This window comes from Meleagris gallopavo, chromosome 2 (assembly GCF_000146605.3).
Source record: "Meleagris gallopavo isolate NT-WF06-2002-E0010 breed Aviagen turkey brand Nicholas breeding stock chromosome 2, Turkey_5.1, whole genome shotgun sequence".
Classification (NCBI taxonomy): Eukaryota; Metazoa; Chordata; class Aves; order Galliformes; family Phasianidae; genus Meleagris; species Meleagris gallopavo.
In genome coordinates this window covers 66324569-66344553 of record NC_015012.2, presented here as the reverse complement: position 1 = coordinate 66344553, position 19985 = coordinate 66324569, and the positions used below count along the sequence as shown (strand labels likewise).

Genomic DNA, 19985 nt, shown 5'->3' with positions numbered 1-19985 from the left:
CAGGGCCGTTGGCGGCGATGACGGACTACAGCGAGGAGCAGCGCAACGAGCTGGAGGCCCTGGAGTCCATCTACCCGGACTCGTTCACGGGTGAGCCGCGGAGCGCGTCCTGCTCTGCCGCACGGCCGCGGCGAGGCGACGGAGGCGCTGTACGGGGCGCTGCCTGCCGCCCCTTTTCTTATGGCTTTCTCGGGGTGAAGGTTGAGTGGAGCGTGGGGTGTTCGGGGTCCTTAAGCGTGCTTTGTCGGCTGCGGGCGTGGTGCCCGGGTGCCTCAGTTCCAAGACTAGGGCAGTCTGTGTCCAGCACCCGACGGGCTGCAATTGAAGGCTTTGTGCGTGAGATTTCTGCACGTTCTCTCCTTCCTACCTGCGCAGTATCTGCTCGCCCCACGTCCGGCCTCATCTTATCCGCATTAACTTCGCTCTGCCGTTTACCCGCTGCGTTTGTTTATTGCTTTAATCTGGAAACACTTCTGATTCTTCATTTTTACGATAAAGCAACGTGGACCGGTGTCCTGTAGCTGAGGATGCTGAGTCAGTGACTAATACGCTTTCATGTAGTCGAGTGTTTATTCCGATTTGTTGTTTGCTCGGGTAATAATGCACTTATACCCATAAAGAATAGGGAGCACAAAAGGCTGTAGTGGTGGTATGTTAGCAGTTGGGCAAAATTCAGTTAACAGTGTTAGATCACGTATACTAGATTGGTTATAGCTTACAGCAGTGGTACAGAACAATCCTTAATCAGGGATTTCACCTGTAGCTCATGCTTGAGCAGTGAGGTAAAACCATCTAGTCCGTGACAGCTGAACATAGATTTGCCCTTTTTTTGGTCTATTAGGAGTCACTGTCTTTTGGCTGCCTCCTTCACAGGTGGGCAATAAACAAAGCCTTACTTTGCTTTTGCAGGTGAATGTGGTTGCTCATGGGTTTAATTATTTGTATTGACTATTTAAAACTCCCCCCTTTTATAGGTTATTTCCAGAACTCTTGAAGGAAAGCATCATCCATCTCATTTTTTTGTCTTAAGAATCATTTTCCACTTCAAGTCACTCTAAATACAGTGATAGGAACAAATATACTGTAAAGATAGTCTAGGATCAGAAATGGACTGGGTACCCGTTGTATCTATCTAGCACAGTAAAGTGAACTGGGTTTGAGACCTTTCTGCTTATATTTGCTTTACTAGTTCAAGTCACTTAGTGGTAGGTAGGTCTGTACTCTTGCTAACTTCTTGCTATTGTGGATGTTATATGCTGTCAGTCAGAGAGAACTTCAAACATCACATCACGTGGAAAACAGCAGTTAACTGGAAAGCACCTTTTAATGAATTTTAAAGGCTTCTAACACTGCATCAAGAGCCTTGTTTACCTTACTAGTCCTAGAGAAATTCAGTTTTAATTATGTAGTTTTCTGATTTAACGTATATCTTTTTTTTCTTTTTTTAACAGTGTTGTCAGAAAAGCCAACGACTTTCACAATTACTGTGACATCGGAAGCAGGTGAAAACGATGAAAGTAAGTTCATTATGTCTTAAATAGAATAATCTTCCTTCCTGTATATTAACTTTCAAGTTTATATATATATATATATATATATAAGCTGTTTCAGTGTGCGTTTCCATATACCTGGCTGTTTTCCAAAGTCTGCCTCTTCTTTAAGTGTCTTACATTTATGAAGCTGCTGTAGGAAACATTGATGCTGTCTTGCAAAAGATAAGTAAGAATAAATACCTTTCTCTCAAGTATATAAAAGTTGTGGATGTTGATTGTGATGTTTTTTGTTCATGTAGTGTTAGGAACCTGCCTAAACTGTTTATATTGGCACCAGAATGGTTGGTCTCTTCTGTGCCTGTTGCCATAAAATGTTGATTTGGTTATTGTTGTGGAGCAGTTTCTGAAAGATAACTATTTAGGGCTGATAGCCTTAGCAGTTCACTGAATCAGTTTCTTGCAGTGAAGTTCAGAGCAATGGCTTATTCAGTGGAAGATATCCCTATTCCTTCTTCCAAATACATCTTTTTAAGTTGGAGAAAAACATATTCCGAACTACTTTAAAATAAGGTGCTGGAAATGCAGAAAGCTCTTAAACGTTATTGTCTAGTGAAGTATCTGTCCTAAGTACCTTCTCTTTATGAAAGGACTGACTGCTTATGGTTTCATCAGCATCTGGTGCCCTTCTGGCCTGGAAAGTCTATATGGTACTCTGAAGTACTTCTGCCTTCTGGCATGTCCAAGAATGCTTTTGCTCTTTTAGTATTAGTGATTACGTGAATTTGTTGTTAGCAAATTTCATTCCAGATAAGTTTGAGAGGTGTTATTCTGTGTTCGTGAGTTAGAGGAAAGAAACTGCTTCCTTCGGTTTTGAAGGAGTAAGCTCCGCTTGTGTGGAGCAAGTGTGTGTTAAAGGGAGAACTGGGCTGCCAGAATTGTGAGTCATGAACTGAAGGAAGGTTCCTCCCTGGTATTCTGTCAAGATGCATGAAAGGAACGTAGTTCTTTCTGGCCTTATTTCTTTGCAGGGCTAGCTCTCAGTAACATCAGATTGAGTGTGTGTTCCTTATGCAGTTTTCCTCTTTGCTTATTAATGTCCAATGGGCATTTATGTTTTTGTTGTATGTTGTATGTGGAGCTGTTAACTACCACACTGGTTGTTGCTCCAACCAGGTATGCAGAATTTAAAGCAGTAATATGCTGAGATTCTCTTTAGGTTTGGTTGTTAGGACTTTTGCTTCATTTTCTCAAGCATTAAGTGGGATGTCAGGGAAAAGAAGTTACCACTCTGGTACCCACTGTACCATAGAAAAATTTCCAGTCTTTTTAAAGTCTTCTCATACATAAATAGTCTGGAATAGCTTATGTAAGGATTAACTTCAGTCTTAGTTAGTGGTATTATATGGCATTATATTTAAATTTGTTTTGTAATATGTAATGTGTGTGTAAGATGACTCTTCCTTTAAGACAAGTTTTTATCCTATCTTAAAATATTTAGGCTGTTGATGCAATAGAAAAATGTACAGTTATAATTCTCTAAGATAATCACTGTAATGTGTATTTTTTTTTTGTCTTGTAGATGTCCAAACAACCCTTAAGTTTACCTACAGAGAAAAATACCCTGATGAAACTCCCCTTTATGAAATTGTCTCTCAGGAGAATCTTGAAGATAATGATGTCACAGGCATAATAAACCTGTTGGAACAGCAGGTAAGTAAAATGGAATATCTCAGCTTATCTTGATATCACTTGATTTAGTCAGAATTTATCCCTCAATTCGGTTGTTTTCTGATAGATGACCTACTGATTTGAAATACCTTCTATAGTGTAAGGGCTGACTTTGAGATTTGAATTTGGTAAATGGCTTTAGTGATGTAAATGATTTTAATGTAAAATTCGGAGCTATTTCAGTGCACATGTAGAATAAGGAAGTAGAAGGGCTCTACAGCTTCCCCTCTTAGCATTTCTATCTGAAGATGAATTCATTTAACTGTGTATAAGTAGTACTTGTGAAGCTAATTCAGTTCAGTTTTATTTGGAAAGAAACAAAAAAAAAAAAGCTACATTTCAGTATCATAAGTATTTTGGATCAAGAAAAAATAATTTTTGACCCTTGGTATCAGTGACAGTGCATTGTGACGGTATGAAGAGGAAACATTCTTGTTGACTTAAATATTTCTTGACAAATCTTATCTGCCTTAAAATGGCTGTAAAGTGTTCTTCAGTCATTCTCTTTTTAGTTTACATTTTACACCTTTATTCCAGCAGCTGGTGATTTTTGATTTTGTCCCACCTGAAAGGAGCATATATAAGGGAGTAAGGGATTAAGGAATTAGGGAGAACATAGTTTGAGTGTCTGTTGTTTCTTAAAATCTAAATTTTATAAACTTGTAGTCCTACTGTAGATTTTTTTTATCCGTAAAGAAGCTCCCCTGGTGTCTAGAATATGTTGATGACATATTATTATCATCATCAATGCTTAGCTGCTTACCCATTCATTTGAGAGTGACTTTAACTTGTTTATCTGGCCAATTGACTTGGATTTTACAGTGAACTTTGAAATGGATGTAGAGTGCCTCAGCTGTGTTATCTGTGTGTATGTACGCAATTCTCCTTTCTGAACAGATATATGTATTAAGCTTCTGAAGATATAGGGTTCTTCTGCTTGAGTTTGCCTTCTTTGTGTTGTAGGCAGAAGAAAATTTGGGAATGGTAATGATCTTCACTCTAGTGTCTGCAGTACAGGAGAAATTAAATGAAATAGTGGATCAAATAAAAACACGAAGAGAAGAGGAAAAGAAACAGAAAGAAAGAGAAGCAGAAGAAGAGGAGAAAGTATGTAAAATATTTTTTCTAACTAAAGATTTAACTTTTCTTGATGCATGGGCTTGATGTAAGAGCAACTCTGAGCTGTAGTAGGAGACTAACATCTAGCCCAAAGTTGATGTAGTTAATTCTTAAAGGCCACAAGGTAGTTGTTCCACTTTAAAGATCTTTCTTTATTTTTTCCCTCACTTTCTCAAGCAATCTTTTCACATATGTGTTGCGTGTTCACAACCCCCTCCAGCATTACTTGTTAAGACTGGGGCAGGGATTTTTTTCCCAAGTGAAAACAAAGTCTCCGTAGTCAGTTTCTTATTTGAAGTGGGAAGTAAAAAATAATAGAATATGTAGTGCTGTGCACAGACTGCTCTTATTCTGAAAAGCGTGTTTTCCTTGGTGGAGCAAAAGCAGTAAGGACTAATCTTCAGGATGTGGTTTGTCCTCCCTGCACAGGTACTTTCCATCAATCAGCATGGAATAATTTTTCTATCCATGGGACATGCTGCACTAACTACTGATTATGTGCTTTCTTCAGTAGCTAAAGGGTGATGAAACATGAAATATTCGGTATTTCTGAAATAGTAGGAAAAAAAATCCCTGCCAACCCTTTTTGTCTGTCGGTGAGAGAGAACAGTTAATGTATTTTTTATAGAAAGTTTCAGTCTAGATTGCATGTAGGAGTTGATAAGTGCTGCCTACTTAAGCATAACCTTTATTATTGATATATTACAAGCTTTTGCACTGTAGGTTCAAATGTATTACTTGGTGTTTTTCTATAATTTCCACCTCTCTGCAGCTCTCTGAAGGGAGAGACCCATTGGGAGAATAGAAACAAGCAAGAATGTGTTCTTTGTATGTGCTTGGGGTTAGAGTTAATTTCTGAGAATGCTTCACAGCAAGCAAATGCTTCTGGGATGCTGCAATGTAAGTAAGGAAGAGAATGCTCATCTTCACTCCTAGTTTTGCTAATTGATCATATTTGTTTTCTGTTGTTTTTTTTTTCAGCAACGCTTTCATGGCACTCCTGTTACAATCGAGAATTTTCTGAACTGGAAAGCAAAGTTTGATGCGGAACTCTTAGAAATAAAAAGAAAAAAGATGAAAGAAGAAGAACAAGCAGGCAAAAATAAATTAAGTGGTATGATTTAAAACTGTACCTGAAACTTTTGCAGTGTTCTCAGACTATCATGATAAGCCTTAAAAATAATTCTTACATTGAAAGATAATAGTAGTAAACCAGATTTTAATGCAATATTAAATTATTGTTGTTTATGTTTCTCCAAGTCTTCTTGAGCTCTTTGGTGGGCTAAATAGAAAGTTGAGTGGATCAAGATTTCTAGTGAAGTCATTAAGGTTCCTAAATTGTGTATTCAAGCTTCTTTTGGTTTTATGCCAAACAGTCTACTGCTTTGAGCTCCAGCTGATGAACATTGCTCTGGCATAAATAGCTGGGGATTATCAAACAACAGAAAGAATCTACACTGAGTAGTGTGGTGATTTGGCCTTATTTGTATTGGATCACGCCATAACTTGAAATTATTCAAAGGCACGTAAGAGTTTGGGATGTTGCAGATGAACTGAAGCGACACAGTGGCTGTCTAGTGGATGCAAGAAGCTTATGATGCCTAGTGAGAATGGTAGTTTTCCTATAGTATTTTGGAGAAAAGCTATCATGATTGTATTTCTAGGATGTGTTGTCTGTAGATCCCAATCTAGCAGAATCCAAACTCTATCCACTGGAAAAAAAAATGCAGAAGAAGACTGTGAGACTAATGGTGTAAGTTTTCCCAGCCACATTTCAAACTGGTTAATCTGTATAGCCTAAGATAGTGTGCTAACTATTGTTGCCTCAGGTTTTTAGTTACATAACCAAACAGCATTTTGAAATATATACTTTTTAACTTCTAGGGAAACAGCTGTTTGAAATGGATCACAACCTTGATACATCTGACATCCAGTTCTTGGAGGAAGGTAAATTTCTGTTTCTGCATCTGAAAGACAGTGTCTTAAAACATGTAAACATTCCTAAGCAAAGTCAGTATTCTAATTCTGACTAAAATCTTATGTCAGTATCACTTTTAATTGGAAAACATTTCTGAAAAGTACGATTTTGGTGATTGAACAAAAGCAATATTATTCTCCCCAGGAAAAAAAAAAATTACTTTTCCATTTAAAGTTTTTAAAGTTTTGTTTTCTTCTCCCTGAAGATCAACATTAATAACAAACATTTTGTGTATCAAATTAAACATTATTAGCCTTTGTGCAATGCAATTCCTTTTTATGGTTTTGTACAGGCTAGTTTATTTACTGAAAAAATTCCCTGATCCTAGCTGAAAATTTTGTAAGCCTGTGCCAAAAGCTGTTAAACTGTTGGAGATAAATAAATCCACTCACAGTCACATATTATTTATTTTATTTATATTTTATTTTATTTATATCTCCTTTTTTTCCTAGTTCAAAAGACTGATTGTGAGTTAAGGCAATTCTTTACTGTAGCAACATTATCTCGTAGCATTGCAGAAATGCACATGCAGAAGAATGATGAAGTTCTGGCAGTCATGAAGTTGTTGTTTCTTCTAGTTAGAGGACATGCTTAACTTTGCCTTCTTCCAAAAGTGCTTAAAGTGAAGATGGATTTTTTTACCTCAAGAGAAGAGTAGACTCCATTTTTATATTTGGGCTCTGATCCCAAGTTATGGGAACATAACTTTTAATGCTAACTTTTAATCCTGTCACTGTCCATTGTTTAAAAACTCCTGCACAGATTAGTGTTGTAACTTTAAATTGAAGTTATTAATAAATAACAATAATTTTTGCAGCTGCTACAGTCTAATGGTGTTATCTAGATGGAAGCAGTTTAAAAAAGTCTCATTCAAAGGCAATGAAGAACAGAACCTTATTCAGTGGCCAGAGGATGTCGCTATTGATACATGCAAATAAAGTAGTAGTGTTTCTGAAGTTTTGCTCCTAAGCTTTATCTATTTTAGAAGAAAGTGTGATGGCATAGAAGGCTTCAGCTTGCTTTTAAATTTAAATCTAAAATGTTTTTTTTTTACATGTCAGGGCCTCTCTGAATTAGTTATCTGCCTTTCAGATTTTCTCATGGAGAAAATTTAAAGGATAATTGTATATGATCTGATGTTCCTTATTGCATGTGTGTGTGGTACATATATATGTATATATATAATGTGGATATACGTGCTTTGTACTCTTTGTGTTCAGAGACTGTATTTTGTTGTTCAGGTACTTTTTTTTCTCTTCGTGTAATTTTTTTTTTCTTTTTTGTAGCTGGAAACAGCGTGGAAGTTGATGAATCTTTATTCCAAGAAATGGACGATTTAGAGTTGGAAGATGATGAAGATGACCCTGACTACAACCCTGTTAATTTAGATAGTGATTAGACTTTTTTTGAACTGGCTCTGTCATCAGTATGGACTTATGTAAGGAGAGAGAAAAACCACAGCATCTGTGGTTGTAGTAATGTTATTGATTTTCCTTTTTTCAAAGAAGAAAAAGTATTTTACATCTAGGAGTATGGTCTTCTGATGTCATCATCATAAATAAATTGACTTATATTTCACATTAAAAACCTGAGGCATACTCTCCTGATTTTTTTTTTTCCCTCCACTTCTTTAAGCATCCTCTGAAGAGAAGTGACAGCAAACAAGAAGAAAAGATGGCATGGTGATTGTTAAACACACCTGCATCCAGAAGCTGAGTTCTGCTATCTTCTTTGTAGGATACGCATTGGAAAGTTTATTGAGTAGAACAGTTTATGTGCTGTGCAGGATTTTTTCTTTGAAATTTTATAATGCAATAAAAGATGGTCACTTCTGATAGCCCAGATTATTAGCTGAACAACTGTAGATAGACAGCACTAGTCATTTTTTAATAAGGCATATACTTTTTAATGTTAAATGGAAACCACTTACATGTTAGAGTGAAATTTTGTTTGCCACAGCTTCAAAATGAAACGGTTGATTTCAAAATGGTTGATGTGTTTAGAAAGCTTCTTTTTTTTAAGTTCTTGTGAATCAGTGAACTTCCATGACAGAAAAAATAATTTGCTTTTGGCAACAGTGAATGTGAGAACACTGTGAGAGCGCAGAATGCAGTAACAGTGTTTTATAGTGTGCTTACATTTGAAGTTGCTGAGAGTTTATTAGAATTAGATTGCTGGCAGTCTGTGAAAGTCTTAACATATAATAAAGTTAACATCTGTGAGTTGCTGGGTAGCCTGTTTACCCATCTGAAGAATTCTTGTTCAGCTTTATGTTAGACTCCAACCCCTTCACACCTCCAAAAAGCCTAGAACACTGAAGAAATGTGTATAAACTGTTTGGTAATGAGTCAGGTGGAGGGACAGTGTGGATGAAGGTTTCAAGAAGCAGCTCTCTGAACAGATAACTGCCAGGCACCTTGGTGATTAGAAGCTGCGTGCTGGATTTTAAAACACTTCTGGTAGGTTGCCTTAACTGCTCCAGCTTCAACCTTTTAAAAGAGGATTGCACTAAAGTATCTATGCTTAGAGGATTAATGGATTTATGAAGTTTAATATTAGGAAATTTCTTGCTCAAGATGAGAAATTTGATTCCAGAAATAATTTAATGATATGTAAGATTCTCTGCTCGTGTCATTTGAGAACATCTGTTCAGGATGATCTTGTATAACATTTCAGCAGTCTTGTCTTTTTCTACTCAAGAGGAATAAATATGAGTTCCCAGTAGATAGAAATAAATATTTGAGTACTCTGTAAATGGTTTTATAAACGAACCATGTGCCTTTGTTCCTACCATCTTCTATTTGATGTTTTTAATTTTGGCACCTAAGAACTTGAGATAAGCATCTACGTTTCAATTATAACATTGTGTGTTTCAAAGCAATAAGGAGGATCTGTGTTCCAGCAGGTATTACCAAATGTATTTAAGAACTTGTAAGCTAATGTGGTATTTAAAGTCTGACTTTTCCAAAGATGCAGTTGGATTGAAAGGTTTGTAATTACTGTGTCCAGTTTCCTGTATATCTGCTGGCACACTTTTATATGCTGTTCAACACAGAACTTAATTTTCTTCTATATCTCATCAGCCATATGAAAGCCTCCCAAGATTGCTTTCAGTTGTCACTTTTGTTTGTCTAAAATGAGCATATTTTTCATAAAAGCAATGAGTAAGTTCTCTTCAAATCTGGACTGAATCCAAGAATACTGTGTAGTCTGTGCAAAATGTGATAATCTGAGAAAGTTTTCTAAGTGGGACACTGATGATTCAAGAATCATATAAATGTGAAAAAGAGTTCCATAATACTTTCTAGATTAATGGGGTTTTCTGTTTTGTTTTTTTTTTTTTACACTAACGTTTATTGTTTTTTATGCAAAGATTGTGTAGCTTTAAGAAGTTATAACTGTAAAGTTAAAGTTATATTTTCATTGCTACTTGCATCTTTTTTTATCAAAACAAAGGAAATAAGGGTTGAAGTGACAAAAAAAAAATTCATCAAGTCCATTTCTCCAAGCCTCTGAGACAAGTTTCAGTGACTCAGTCTAAACTTCTAATTTGTTTATTAGCAATTAGCATTTGTGAAATAAAAGATAATTTTACTGAGTGGACTTGGGTGCATCTGTACAACTTAGTTTCCAGAGATGGAGGTAGATATTTTTTTATGAAGTTTGGATAAGTATTTAAAACTTTGAATTAAACTGAAGTTGAATCCATATTAATCTAATGAAATTCCATCAGTTAACTTTGAATGGATTTTAGTAATTCCAAGTCGTCGTACCGAGAACAGCACTGACAGCCTTGCTTGTAAATTGGTCACTCTGAAAGTACTGCCTCCTATTTCTTTTTGTAGAAACTACAACAGATAGGAAGAGCACAGTAACGTTGCTTTGCAGCTGAGAATTTACACTAACAAACATTTTTCAACATAGTTGAAACACGACAGTGATGAGCAAGAGCCTGCCTGCCACGCTTACAAAAATCTGCACCAGTGGGGTGACCCACTGTCTCCACTGCTAAAATGCACCACACAATGCCTCACTTCAGTCTTTCTACTAGGAAACCTTTAATCATCAGACTGTGATGTAGAATCATAGAATCATAGAATCACAAGGTTGGAAAGGACCTACAAGATCATCTAGTCCAACCATCCTCCCATTACCCTTGCTACCACAAGCCACTAAATCAAATCTCGTAGCTCCTCATCCAGACACCTGTTGAACACTGCCAGGGACAGCGACTCCACCACCTCCTTGGGCAGGCCATTCCAGTGCCTGACCACTGTCTGAGAGAAAAAGTTTTTCCTTGTGTCTAATCCAATCCCTCTCTGCATCGTAAGTATCTTCAGTTTTAACTGCGTGGTTGCTGAACTAAAGTAAAAGTTTGTTGGACGAGACAGAAGACTACACCTGTATCCAGTGTGCTGATAGCCTGCATTCTGAGAGAAAGCTGTAAAGTAAGTTGCAGAATCTGATAGTTCATTTCTGTTTTTTTCTTTCTAAATCAGCCCTTTAGTGCATTGCAACTTGGCTTGGAGAGGGATTTTCAGTTCTTTGGTGTAATTGCATTTATTGCGAGGATCTTGATTTTCATTTCTGTACTGAATGCTGGTGAAATCTGCAGTTACAAGAGTTAACTGGTGTCACTAGGCTGTGTCATGAGTGTTAGGTGGATTTTTATTACCGTGATGAGGCTTGATGTAGTCTACCATTGAAAAAAAAACAGTAAAAGATCAAGGTCCAAATTGTAATCAGTTTTATTTGTACTTAAAGCAAACTCAGCAAAAGACCTGAATTATTATTCTGAACTAGTTTTATCTTTTCTGTGCCCAGGGTAAATATATAGAGGTAGAAAAAAACAACATTCTGCTTGTCTGAAGTTCAAGCTCATATGTCAGGGGATGTGGTGGTTACGTAAGTCACAGATGTTTTGTGTAACTTACTTTCTTGATATCGAGGACGTGAAGTTCTAGAAGAAAAGATGATCTGGCTGTACTGTTGGGGGTACGAAAGGCCCGTTCTTGTTGTAGGCTAATGATATGGTTGGCTTTGTCTAAATAAAGCAGCTCACAATTTCCGCTGTATGAATTACTTGAGTGCAGCAAAAAGCAAGTAGAACCCATTAGAAGGTGAAAACAGCTGGATTGAAAAATGAAAATAGTGATCTTTGGGACCAGGAAGGGGAAAAAAATGTATTTTACTTTTGTTTTTTTAAAGCAGATTGTGGGAAAGCTAAGTTAGATGCTTCTTGTCGAGTTGAAGTGATGGTTTGGAATGTTTTGGAGTTCAGAAGCTATGTCCTGCTGTGGCTAGTTGTTAGGATGTTGATTCAGTAGCAAGCAAAAGCGGTCATCATAATTTGATTCTGTAAACGCTATAACAGTAAGAGTGAATGAGGGTACAAACCCGCTAGAGAGTTCAGATGGTGTCTGAGAAAATGTTGGAACAAAATCTTTCCTCCTTACATCATGATCTGCCCTCTTGATTGAGGATGTACTGAAGGGAGCATTAGAAGCATTAGAAGAAATAAATGCTGGAGACCTATCGGAGACCTGTTAATGTGTATATGGGGACATGAGGAGTTCAAGTTTTAGCTTGATATGATTGCAGGGATCGAGTTTATAAATGTGGAGGAGATGCACTTCCCTTTATAAGCAGTGAGTCAACTGACATGTGAGATGCCAGTAGGTTGACTCTACGAACTCTGGAAGTGGGGTTCTTTTCCTCTGATGTTTAGAGTACTTATTAGAATGCAACAAACTTAATGGAATTTATTGTAAGTCTGGTATCCACTCGAGTGGAAAGAGGGGATCCTGTCTCACAGGGTCAGTTGCTATCCAGATGGTGTCAGGAATTGTAGTTGCAGAACCCTTGCAGGTGATACTTACAAGCTTATAAGCTGCTTTGGTCCTACATTACCACCTTAATGCATCACAATCACAAAATCACAAATGGCCAGGGTTGGAAGGATTATGAAGCTCCAACTCCCCTGCCAATGCAGGGCCACCAACCTCTCCATTTGATACTAGACCAGGCTGCCCAGGGCCCCATCCCATCTGGCCTTGAACACCTCCAGAGACGGGGCATCCACAACCTCTCTGGGCAGGCTGTTCCAGCACCTCACCACTCTCTCTGTAAAGAACTCCCCCCTGACATCCAACCTAAATCTTCCCTCCTTCAACTTAAAACCATTCCCCTGTCCTGCAGTTATCAACCCTTTTGAAGAGTTGATTCCTCTCCTGTTTGTAGACTCCCTTTAGGTACTGAAAGGCTACAGTGAGGTCACTTCACAGCCTTCTTTTCTCCAGGCTGAACAAGCTCAGCTCCCTCAGCCTGTCTTCATAGGGGAGGTGCTCCAGACCCCTGATCATCTTTGTGGCTCTCACTATCCATTCCTTTAAACAAAGGACATCTACTCACTCTTACATACATACAAAAGATTGTCTCAAGTGATTGTTTTTGTATCTGCAGGAGCAGTTTCAAAAGTATCTTGTCTCAGTGTTGTTGGCCAGTTCTGCAGTGAGATCTTCTTGGGGGAAGCTTCCTAGGTTTCTCACATGGGGATCTGACGCACAGGTAAGGACAAAGTAATGCAGGTGCTGGGAGTTCAGTCTGCACCTTCTCCTGAGGTGATCCCTTATTTTAGATCAGCCCTGTATCTCATATCCATTGGCAGACCGGGAATTAAAGAGTTAAGTACTGTCAGCATGCATGAGGTATGCCTCTGGTAGCCAGGTACATCAGGGTACCCTGGTACCAGTGTTTGTAACTCAAATACCACAGTTCCTGATGCAGCTGAGAACCTCTGGCAGATGTGAAGACACAGAACTCTTTGGAACAGGAAGTGAGAAGATATTTGTGAACATTTTGGGATGGGGTGTCAGCAGCCGACCAGGCTCATCCCAAGTTGTAAGCCTGCTGAGGAATGCTTTGTGTCTGGGATGGGCTTCCTTTTCCCATCCTGAAAGCAGGAGCAGAGAGACCTGCAGTAGCCGGTACCATGCCACTAGGGGTCCAGAGCTCTACATCCTTCAGAGCTTCCATCAGCCATGCAGAGAGATTGGGTTGGAGGTTTGGGTGCACTGCTTTTTTCTGTTTTTGGCATCTGAGACAAGACGTGGAGCCCAGCAGGCAGACAGCCATGCTTCTGTCAGTAAGCAAAATGAGAGATACTCAAGTACACACCCGTTGTTAGCTGCAGAGGTAATAATAATTATGTCTCTCAGATGAACACACAAATTAAAGAAATCATGAAGTAATCATGTTTGGTTTTTTGTTTGATTTGTTAAAATCATGAACATTTCATGGGAATAGTGGACAGATTAAACCCTGAGTAGTGAGTCATTCTCTGCATGAGTCGCAGACTGCTGGAGCTTCCTACCACAGCAGCTCTAGCAAGTCAATCTGAATGATAGAGTGAGCATTCACCAAAAAACTGCTATGACGATGACGTGTTTTTTTCTCAAAAGTTCAAGGGGCAAATTGTCAAATATGACCTGAAGAACTGTAACAGACAGTGTAGTGAATTGTTTCAGTCATTAGGCAGCATCAGAACATGCAACATTAGGGCTAGTTCATTTGGCTGTCTATAACTGGGGTGTTATTAAAGCCAGTGAATGTAAATGCAATCCTGAAGAATGGAACTTGTGGTTTACTATGAAAATTAACTAAAATAATTCATAAAATTACAAACAGGAAACTGATGGAATTGAATAGCTCCTTCAGATAAGTCACATTTTCTGAATGAGTTCTTCTATTTACTATCTCTACAACACAGTTGAATATGATCGTATTCTGTTCTTCCATAAGGTCAAGCGTGTCCATCCGTGATGAACGCCAAAGAGTGGCAAAACTCAAAGCCAGGCTACATTTCGCTCTCTGTATCCCAGGTGAATTTGATAGGCAGGGTCTGTATTTTTTCTTTAAGGACTTCATCAAACCTTTCACTCTGAGCCACTGTCATCGTGTTTTTCCAGTCTCCAATGGTGCCTGAGGAAAGAAGGAGCAAAGGGAGGTGAGAAGAGGAGCAGGCACCTATCTAAAGCTGGCCTTCCACCAGGGAGATCTACTCTCCAGAAGCTGTTCCAGGCTTCCCTGCCATCTCCGTGTTGCTGGACTACCAAGCAGGGCTTTGTGTGCTATTTGGAGGACGCTTTTCCAAATCTGGGTGCGCCTCCCCCTTTAATCCCTTGGGATTTCCTCCTGCTCTGCACTTCAGGACACTTTAGCATTGCCAAGGAGCCCAGGGATGCCATGTATTGACCTTCAGGATAGTTGGCTGAGGTGGCCTGTGCTCACACAATGTAGCTGGTTGTTGCCTTGAAAAGAAAGAGGTGGAGGAGACTGGCAAGACAGCACTATTTTCAGCCTTAAACTACCTCTCCTGATAGACTGATTGTATTCAAATCAAATTTGTTGCCATGCCCAGTTAGTAAGTTCCTTGGTGGCCCTGAAACATTGTCTTTTTCAGTTTGAGTGAGGCTTTTCTACCCTATCTGCCAGAGAAAGCCAGCTATCTGCTTAGCCAATTGCTCATAAACGTATTGTTCCCCCAGTAAGAAAGCAGTATGTTGCACCTGACTCAGAAGTACAACCTTCAACATCTTCTGCAATGTCCAGCTGGCCTTTTGCTTTTGTTACAATCAGTGAAACATGACATTTTATTATCTTTAAGGAAATGTGATAAAATTGGCAACAGAAGGGTTATAAAACAACTCTGACAGAGTTAATTCCATCTAATCTGAGCTCCCCTTTTGAGACTGGGGCAATCCAGATAAGTCTATAAACCCTATGTTCATTTTACACCAAGAGGAGAAATTCAGTAATTGTTTCAGTGGACTACTTCTGTTTTACCTTTCCGTAGAAATCTGCCCTTCCCTTTGATTGCGATGTCATCTGGCATGTTCTCGTAGTTTGCCCTGGGATCTTTTTGCATGTTCTCAAATGTAGCCTGTCTCACAACACTTTCTATTTCTTCTTCACTCAGCTTCTTGCCTATGAAGTTGCAGATTTTCAGCACAGTGCTTCTGAGATCCTGCAATAAAGTAAACTTGAAGCATTTTGATGACGTGGAAACTAAATGCATAAAGCATTGGAATACGGGATCGCTAAGGACATCAGTTTGAGTTCAAAGTCTTTTGCCCTGGCAAAGTATTTCCTGTCACCATTTTGGAAGACACTCACCCAGTGGAGTTTTTGTCAGTTCTGTTGTCCTACCTAAGGGCTAAACCCTCTCATGAGTCAACCCGGGCCCCAAAGCCTGAGGGACAGGCAGGCAATGTGGGCTGCACATGGGGCCTATGACTTCTTCAACAGAAGGACAGGCACCATGGAGAAAGGAGAAGTTGCACAAAAGCATCGGGTGCCACCAAGCAGTAACCTTCTAGTCTGAAATTTGGGAAATCCTCAAGTACCTCAGTGCCTGCATCTTAGGTACGCCTTTCCTTTATTCCAGAGAGGCTTTTTGGGGTGCAAGGGAAGATGACTCCCATTATATGGCAGGGTGATTTATCTAATAATTCTTCCTTAGGTCTTGCACCAATGAGAAAAAATGACGTGAATCCCTTAGAAGACTCAATTGGTTTGTTCTCCGTGAAGACTGAGCGTACTCTATGATAATGGGTAAATCTAAAGACCTATCTGAAAATGCATTCAATACAGGAAGAAAATATCTGGAATACAGTGATACGATGGACCTCACCTTTTTCATCTCCTCGTAGGTCAGGAAGAGTATATTGAAATCCTTTGCATGATTGTACCAGCCTGAAACATGATCGAACCAGGCACTGGCAAGCACTTATGAAGGGAAAACAAAAAATAAACACTGGAGTGTGAGGGAGATCTCCTATTTATAGCCATCAGCAAATTAAAACAGTAGAATTATCAGCCTTACTCTGGCATCTCTAGTACTTTCAAGGTCTGGAGTGTATTCTTCCCTCTCTTCTGTTTCTGCATTTTCCAGAGGCTCGGAGGAGGGCTGTGTCCACAGGGCCCCAATTAGGTTGGCTTTTACAGACCGTGGAGGGACACATATGGTCACAGCACCTGTGTGACCCTTTGTTGTGCTATGTAGCATTTGACCCCTGATTTCTCATAATCTGCACTAATACTGGCAGAAGCAAAAGCCTCTTTCTCTAGTTTTTTTTTTGCTTTGCTTTCTGTCTATCCCTATGGTTTCAGCTCCATAACAAAGAGCAGAAAATGTTACTGAATCCTCAGTCACGGTGCTTATACTCTAAACCAATACCCACTCCTGATAGAATAAGCAGCTTGCATCTATCTGCAGAGCCGCAAACCTTGCCTGTGTTCCCTCCTAGGGACCAGCTTGAATCAGAAAGTAGGGCCAAGCTCAGACAGTCACTCCAGCTTTGGTTGCAGGCTAGGATAGCTGAGGATTCTGGGTGACTGATGTTTATTACTACAATTAATCCTTGTTCTGTTGGAGGCCACAGAGTAGGGTTCAGGCTCCTTAGTAAGAGAACTATCCTACCTTTTCCAGCTAAAAATCTCTCCATGAAAATGTTAAAATCTGGAATTTTCTCTAGTGTTCGGATGAATTTGGAGAAGTGATAATAAGAAACCAACACGTCCTTAGGGTTCCTGGTGACATAAATAACCTGCAATACAAAAAGACAACAGCTCTCAGAGAGATCAAAGGGCTCCATTACTCTATTACCAAGTCACTGTTGTTTTGTTCATAGGCAGCAGTGTTCCCTTTGCGGTTCTTCGGAGACCACTGATATCTCTTCCTGGGGTCAGTGTTACAGTCTACACTGATACCATTTAGTAGTGCAAGGTAGACAGCTTGTAACATCCGCCCTACAAAATCATTTTAGCGTCCCTGTTGATTCAGCATCACATTTCTGCAGTTCTCATGAGGAAATCTACAACCATCTCTGGTAAGCCACAGTTGTGGCACAGTGTTGGTGATGTCAGTAGTCTGTGAGCTCAGCTGCTGGCCTTTGCAGAGGCCGTGTTGTTTTCTGCCTGTGAGCTGTCTCCTCTCTACACTACACCTGCATCCATGAAGCAATGACAACAATTCACAACAGGGTGTCCTATTCACAAACTCCCAATATTGATGAATAAGATAATACTCCCTCTTTATCTACTATCGTTCTGTGTGGGAGGCCTTTTTTTAGACTCATTATTTCACTGGAACTTGATGTTTTCACAAGGGTGACATCAGTCCAAGAGCCATCTTTTCCCTGGCTCATCCCACTCAGTTGCATTTCTGCACCACCCCTATTTCTAGCAGCAAGGGCTGCAAAAAATCAAGAGGAAATTGAATAAGCAATTTCTAGATCTCCTCACTTTTGTTAAAGTGGTGATATTTGTACCAGGACGTGCAAAACAAAAAGAAGAAAAAGACAGGATTTGAACCAAATCTCTGAGGCAAATTGTCAAGATTGGATTAACTGAATGTTACAAATAACTTCACTTACACGGCCCTTTTTGTTTCTCAGTTCTTTTGGAGTTAAGTAGTAAGGCAGGTGAGTGGCAAAAACTCGAGGCAAAGGAAGATTTGCATAATCCATATTTTTTATATTATATTCCACCCAGGGGATTCTGTCCATGGTCTCCATATTTTCTGTTCCATTACGGTGGCCTTCATGGAGTATTAAGCTCAAAATATTCTGAGTCCACACAGTTCCTAAGGAGAAAATTTTTAAATTTGAACTTTGATTTTATTATAATTGTTATTAAAATTGATGGCAGGAAAGAGTTCTGAGTTCTGGGCTTCTTTTCCTTTCTATGCTGTTTGCATAAAGGAAAGAAGGACACCTGAGAGAATTCAGATTAATGCTGAAAGGCAGCAAACTATTACTGCTGGCTCACCTGTTTAAACACAGAGAATGGAAGGCATCCGAAAGCAAAGTCTAGTTCTTAAGACCTCACTTGGGAAGGAAGGTGTTGGTTCTGGAGATTAGACTGTATGTGTGTTATAGATTTAAATCCACAGACCAAGATAAAGAAATAATTTTCAGAACCAGAGGAGCAATAACTTAGCAAGTGCCCTTCCCCAGTAATTCCTTAGCTGTCAGCCTTGCTTAGCTTGGCATCATCATCAATTTTGCACAGAGATGGAGCATATCCTAGATAAATGGTAAGGATGAAAGTGGATAGTGGAGTAGGACAGAGGGAAGAATCTAAATGGGGAAAAGATGACATCCTGTGCAATTCACAAATCAAAATTGTCTTCCACCTCCTTCCTTTGTCTGGGCAGCCCATCCCTTTGCAACACAAATCTTCCACTTCTACAGAAGTTTTCATCTCAGTTTGTCAGCATTTAGACTTCTTAAATCTTTCCTTCTCATGCTGCCCCTCGGCCTGACTTGGACAGCTTCTTCCAGCACTGCCTGACAAGGAACTAGCATTACCTGGTCTCCCTGTGTTCATCTCAGTGCCTTAGCGTTTTGACCTCTTAAGTCTTGCCTTCTTCTGAGCACACCTGCCAGACTAAGTACAAGAGCCACATAGATCAGCTCAGCAGGACACACGCAAGAAACTTGTGTGTGGTTGTTCAGGGTGTGGCTATGCAGGATTTGTACCTAATGCTGCACTGCATATACTCAAATAGGGTTCAGTTCTGAAAGCAAAGCTAACAATCTTTGGCATGCAACTAGATGAGTGAGTAAAAGCAGATTTATTTCCCCATTGGAATCAATTCAATTCTTACCTGATTTTGGATAAGTAGCTATAAATATGTCACTGTCCTTAATTTCAAAATTCTCCAGGGAAGCTACGTACTCAGGTGTAGTATTTACAGCAAAATAAAACCCTTTGTAATTGAATACAAACTCTTTTGATGGTTCCATCATTAATCTGTTGTCGCTCATGGGTGAATAAGCTGCAATAATAAAATATAAAATTATAGATTTGGGTTTTGCTGTTATCTCATGGAAAATCAAACAAAAAAAAAACATAGAAAAAATGCATTTTGCTATAATAATTCATTGAAATTAAGCTTTGAATTTTTCATAAACATCAGGTTATAAAATAAAAAAGGAAATAAAAAGGCTAATACCATGAGTGTTTATTCATATCCGTGTACGTTAACTGCATCTAACAGATGATGTAAATAATGGCACTCTATGTAAATAATTATTTCTCAAAGTTACTCTAGGATTTCAATGTCTAATGTTTCCTTTGATTGATTGTCACCAGCTCTTAAATAGCTGTCGCTTAATCAAGCTTTCGTGAACCCTGTTATCACTCACATGTTTAGGCTTTCCTGCCCTTTTGCCTTCTCATCCCTAGAGCTGCAATGGCCTCATGCTCACCCAGTAGTGCCCTTTTTTGATGAGGGGTGTGGTGGAAAAAAGGACAGGCCATGACCTTGTGCCCTTGGATGTATCCATGGGCTAAGGACCTGCCTACATGAGGCACATGCACGTGGACACTGCCTATGGGACCTGTGCTCCCTTCAACACGTGGGTTGCTGTCCCACCATGAGGCAGTGCCAAAACAGGGCAGCACTGGGCCTGCATGCAGCTCAGATGGGCAGCCTTTTCTCATGACATGGCCAGAGGATGCACGGGCATCCCTCAGGCTGGCTCTGTGGCCAGGCTGGGCCTGCTGCTCCCCATACCCGGCCACTCAGTCATGTCAGAGTAATGACCAGACAAAACGGTTCAGGCTTAAACAACTGGAGAGTCACTAATCACATCAGAAGT

General features: G+C 39.4%; 2 protein-coding genes across 2 annotated transcripts; one reads left to right on the top strand and one right to left on the bottom strand.

Moving 5' to 3' along the window:
* Positions 1 to 6: 6 nt before the first annotated feature.
* Positions 7 to 8307, top strand: RWDD1 (RWD domain containing 1). The gene is made up of 7 exons (XM_010707515.2): positions 7 to 90; positions 1452 to 1517; positions 3073 to 3203; positions 4185 to 4328; positions 5322 to 5454; positions 6225 to 6287; positions 7605 to 8307. Exons 1-7 carry the CDS (start codon positions 18 to 20, stop codon positions 7715 to 7717), a joined length of 723 nt encoding a protein of 240 aa, XP_010705817.1. The 5' UTR covers positions 7 to 17; the 3' UTR covers positions 7718 to 8307.
* A 5438-nt stretch (positions 8308 to 13745) lies between these two features.
* LOC100539904 (amine sulfotransferase-like) lies at positions 13746 to 19182 on the bottom strand. Its single transcript, XM_010707514.3, has 6 exons — positions 18989 to 19182; positions 17754 to 17962; positions 16799 to 16925; positions 16010 to 16104; positions 15163 to 15343; positions 13746 to 14298 (listed from the first exon to the last, which is right to left on the bottom strand). Exons 1-6 carry the CDS (start codon positions 19146 to 19148, stop codon positions 14174 to 14176), a joined length of 897 nt encoding a protein of 298 aa, XP_010705816.1. The 5' UTR covers positions 19149 to 19182; the 3' UTR covers positions 13746 to 14173.
* Positions 19183 to 19985: the final 803 nt, after the last annotated feature.

Excerpts from the sequence above, each read along its gene's own strand:
- RWDD1 (XM_010707515.2), top strand. The coding sequence starts at position 18 with ATGACGGACTACAGCGAGGAGCAGCGCAACGAGCTGGAGGCCCTGGAG. Across the intron at positions 5,455-6,224 it reads AGGCAAAAATAAATTAAGTG|GGAAACAGCTGTTTGAAATG; the intron begins GTATGATTTAAA and ends TTTAACTTCTAG. Across the intron at positions 6,288-7,604 it reads CATCCAGTTCTTGGAGGAAG|CTGGAAACAGCGTGGAAGTT; the intron begins GTAAATTTCTGT and ends TCTTTTTTGTAG.
- LOC100539904 (XM_010707514.3), bottom strand. The coding sequence starts at position 19,148 with ATGAGCGACAACAGATTAATGATGGAACCATCAAAAGAGTTTGTATTC. Across the intron at positions 16,926-17,753 it reads TGAGAAACAAAAAGGGCCGT|GTTATTTATGTCACCAGGAA; the intron begins GTAAGTGAAGTT and ends TTTGTATTGCAG. Across the intron at positions 15,344-16,009 it reads CCTACGAGGAGATGAAAAAG|GATCTCAGAAGCACTGTGCT; the intron begins GTGAGGTCCATC and ends ACTTTATTGCAG.